This window comes from Vicia villosa, linkage group LG3 (genome assembly GCF_029867415.1).
Source record: "Vicia villosa cultivar HV-30 ecotype Madison, WI linkage group LG3, Vvil1.0, whole genome shotgun sequence".
Taxonomy (NCBI): domain Eukaryota; kingdom Viridiplantae; phylum Streptophyta; class Magnoliopsida; order Fabales; family Fabaceae; genus Vicia; species Vicia villosa.
This window is the reverse complement of record NC_081182.1, coordinates 47802422-47807073: the sequence shown is the minus strand read 5'-3', so window position 1 is coordinate 47807073 and position 4652 is coordinate 47802422. Positions and strand designations below refer to the sequence as shown.

Below are 4652 nucleotides of genomic sequence, written 5' to 3'. Positions count from 1 at the left end.
GACCGACAACAGTGGAGCTATTTCCCGACGATGCAGAACTAGATTCTTTTGCACTCTTTCTTCCTGTAATTATTTCCATAGTGATTTTTGATCTGGTGTCCCAGCACCTGAATAAATGTTTTGGCGTTCCGAAGGTTTTGGGGGCATTGAAAAAACACAACACTTGAATCATCTTCTCGTGGTTCTCGCCGTGGAAATGTTGTCGCGAATTGATTTGAGTCCCGCGATTCTGACAGACGTAATTCTAGCAAGAGTATTTCAGGTGGCTTTGGTTCGAGTAAAGTCTTTTTCTCCTACACATACAATTTCCTCCTCTTTTCACTCTCTAAACGATATTTAAGTACACTTGTAACATTTTCATTGAATAATAATAAAAATCATACCTAAAAAATTGTATCAAAGTATTTTAAATAAAAAAACGGTGCTATCCTACCCACTCTATTAATAGTTTGATTAATTCCTTTATTTATAAAATTTAGTTATGTCAATACTTAACCTTTCATATGTAATTTTGGTGAAATTTCATCGATCTCTTTGGAGTAACATTTTGAATTTCCAACATAATAATAAAACATAAATGTATGTTTTTTTTTTTAGTTTAAACTTTGTTCTCTAAAACATTAGATCTCAATTAATACATAAATATTCTGAAAAAGATTTAAAAAATAAAAACAGTATATAGGATTTTAAATATATATAAAGCCTAAAACTAATATTCAGTGTAAGGCTGCACAAGATATATGCAGCAAGAAACTCGTAATTAAATAAAAACTAACATGCTTTGTTATTGTGCATTGGGCACTTTAACAGCAAGAGGTTCATACCATTCAGGACCAAATCCAGCAGCTTTTCTTGCTGCCTCATTAAAAGGTGGTTTTAAAGGTCCTCTGAAATATGTCCTCACTATTTTATGAAACTTTGAAATCACTTCATTCTCCTCTGTTGTTGTTCCATTTTCCACTGCATAATTTTCTTGCTCTGAGGCTAGATTTCCAGACCTCTGACATAGATACTTGAACCATTTGACTCCGGCAGCACAATGTGTAATTTCTTCTGGATAAACTACAGTTTCAAGTAAGTCTGCTGTAGTGTCATCGTCACCATTGCGAAATCGTGAGATTGTTGTAGGCAACACATCAAGTCCTCTGGCCTGTGTTCATATTCACAACCAAAGTGTACATTTTAGATAAGACCAATTTGATGTGATGTAGAACCATGTGGGAGACAGAGAGAAGGGATAGAGGGCCATTTTAAGAATGATGGCAAGCGTTTTATTATGGTGGCATTTTCCTTGTTATAATTTTATTATAAAATTGTAGAACTTTTTCCTCATTAAAAAAGATAGCACTAGAAAACCTCCAAGAAACTCAGCTACTTGAGAAATGATAAGCAATGAAAAAACTCATATGTACAGTGCATTCTATAAAGCATTAGTTTGAATGTAAATGGGTGCTGCAATTCTGGACATTGTAATTGTAACCATGAAAACTAAACTTTGGCACAAAAGATACAAGTTTGTTGATGTAAATCAGAGTGTACATCATATTGAACTATACACAGCTGTTATCTCGACTTGATATATGCAAGATATTCCATCTATATTCATAACAAATGATTTTTCAAGGAAAAAAAACCTAATAAGTTCACACAAAGATGAGTCTTTGAAGCAATAGCTGGAGTTATTTTTATGTGATTAGGAGGTCATTGGTTTGAGACGTGGAATTAACATTTTGCAAATATAAGGAAGAACTGCTTCAAATAGATCCACAATAAATTCAACCCTTCCCTGATCCTTTAATGGCGGAAGTTTTATTGACAGGATACCCTTTTAACTTTTTAATTACACTCAATTTGTCAAAGACAAGAATTTCTAATTCAAAATTTCAGATTCTTTGCACCAGCTATAAACACTAAAGCACTCCATGTGGAGTTACCCCATCTCCTTATGTATATGTAATGAAAATTGCTTAAGGCCCCTAAGGATTAAAGATTGTCGGCACAAAATAGGAACAGAATCACTCTAAATATTATATAGTATAAAAGCTATAATCGAGAAAATAAATCTTTGTTTGCATTAAAAATTTTCCAATAAAACATTCAATTGCAGCTTGGGTTGAAAAACCTTACTCTCCACTCTCCATTTCTCCAAAGTAACTACGAGACCCGAGACGATAGGACAAACTCTAATCTCACTTAAGTATCAAGAAAAGAAAACAATATAGAACACTGATTTCTTTTTAAAAAATCAGAGCTTTTAAAAGGCCTTTTTTTTTTTTTCAAGAACGGCTTAACACTCCACCCCCACTCCCAAAAAAAACATAAATCCAGCATTGACAGGCGACCCTTTTAATTCAGTCTTCATTTTCACAAAAAAAAAAAAACTAGGTATCTAATCAAGTCAATTGTCTCAGTTCATCAGAAACATAAAGCAAAACCATAAACCATAAAAAATGATAATGGCAGAAAGGCCCTATGTGAGACTCACCTCGTGGACGCAATGTTCAATTGCTAATCGTGATAATAAATCCTTAGAAGTAGCACTGGCAGAATCCCAAAGGCCATCGTGAGCTGGTAGTGCTCCATAATCAGAACCTAACTCCTTAAGTCGCGCAGCAAGAAGAGTGAAGTGTCTCCCTTCATCCTGAGCTACCTTTACGAAATCTGTAAAGAATTCTCTAGGCATTGCCTCTTGCTTACCGAAACGAGCTATTATATCCTGCAAGAATTTACTATACATCAGACTACTTTTACCAGTAAATGTTTGCAGCAGGTTAGCATTGTATGAACTGTATGGAAAAATAAATGATTTCCAAACCAACAATAACAAATGCAACACTAAAAGAGCCAACTAAATTTTAGGGGGCTTTAAATCTTTTCTGAACACTTGATTTAGACTAGATGATAGGTACTGTTGAAAAATACACAAAAACAAGAGTAAAACACATGTTTTTTCCATCAAAGAAGATTTATGTAGGATACTTCTAGTTGAATATATATCTAAGAGTGCCGTACACATATTGGTATCAAATACATGTAAATGTAATAATGCGCGACACTGATATTCTAAGAGTCCCCGTGCCTACTTATTAGTCTCTTAAGTTTTCTCTTGTACTTCATATCAATGTGATAATATTTCATATTGCACTGTATGCATCATATATATCCCACGTGATAGTTAGAGGTTAAGAAAAAACCTTTCCACAACATACAAAAGCACGTGCAGTGAAGCTCCTAATTCTAAATTATTTATCTTGTATAATCCCATTGCTAAATATTGTACAGCTCCAGTACTATTGTGTAGCACACAGCCCTTAACAAAACTTATTTTAAGCCAAAATTCCACATTGAAATGTGCAGTTTACCTACATGATACTCTCCAAAAAAACAAGTTTTTCCTTCAACTTCAAAACAGAGACAAAATGAGGAGAATTCTAAAAAAAATGGTTTTTAATTGTAGGATTCACTTAATCTCTCTCTTATCTTACTAATACGAGGTTGTCTTGTCAGAATTAAAATATAAGCATGGGAACAGAGCCATAAACTGAATATTAAAACATGTATGATGAATCAATACAAAATTATACATTATTCAGATTTTCAGAAGCAAAAAAAGTATATCATATAAAAGGGTGAAGGAAAAGGAGTGAAAAAAAGAGAGAGTACCCAAGAGAGGTCAACAGCCCAGCTTTCAGTGTGAGTAAGGCTATGTACAATGTTTACCCTGCTTTGCAAGCTTCCTGCTTTACCAAGCTTCGGCATGAGACCCGGAGGCACTAACTTCACCTGCAAAACAAGTCATTCATGTCAGTGAGGAATTTCATCGAACACAAACAAGACGGTAACTTGAAAAGAAGGCAGAGACGCTGGATAGCCTTGCTGGGCGATCAGGGACGTGAAGGTCGATAGAAGGTTTGTAGGGTTCGGCGATGGAGCCATCGAGCCACCGGGAAGCCACTGAGTCACCGAGTCGCGCCTTCTCGAACGGGTCGGCGGTGTTGAGAACTCGGAGCGCTGCTTCCACCAAGGTTTCTTCGTGGGCCCCCATCTCAAACATCTAGGTTTGCTTGCAAGATAGAGCATATCTAGTAGTGCAACTCATTTAAGAATTATTTTATAATTTTATTAAGTCAAATTCTATCTTAGAGTAATTTATTTAAATTTTTTTACTTCCTAAAAGCAGCATCATATGTGACAATTTATTGCAGTGTAAAACTGGCATAGGTATTGAGGGTTGTTCTAGTGATAGGGCAAGCTCATGCTCATGTAGTAAGAGGTTTTATATGGTATTTTGCATAAATTGAATGTCCACTCAACTTTAAGATTGAGGTATTTATAAGAAATTTTCGTGTTTAGACTTTAGACTTCAAGAGAGTAATAATCGCTTTCAAGAGTGTGGGAAATGGGTAGCTAATTCCCCAATAATTATTTAGGAGAGTACAGTCTTCTCTTTTTGACTCCATCTCACGTATTGTTGTGATCCAAGTCACGCCACTTCTCAAAATTTCACGAACAAGCGAGTAATTCAGGAAACGGAAAACATAATCGAGAAAGGGATGCCCATCCTAATAAATTGGTGGTTAGTGAGTCTCTCGCAAGGGTGACATGCTACATTACTTATCTTGAGAAAGTTTTGTCACCCTTTTGGAGAATCT

The 4652-nt window shown here is 35.3% G+C and overlaps 1 protein-coding gene across 1 annotated transcript; it reads right to left on the bottom strand.

Moving 5' to 3' along the window:
* Positions 1-715: 715 nt before the first annotated feature.
* On the bottom strand, positions 716-4082 carry LOC131661315 (uncharacterized). Its single transcript, XM_058930815.1, has 4 exons — positions 3863-4082; positions 3664-3783; positions 2486-2716; positions 716-1150 (listed from the first exon to the last, which is right to left on the bottom strand). Exons 1-4 carry the CDS (start codon positions 4052-4054, stop codon positions 785-787), a joined length of 909 nt encoding a protein of 302 aa, XP_058786798.1. The 5' UTR covers positions 4055-4082; the 3' UTR covers positions 716-784.
* Positions 4083-4652: the final 570 nt, after the last annotated feature.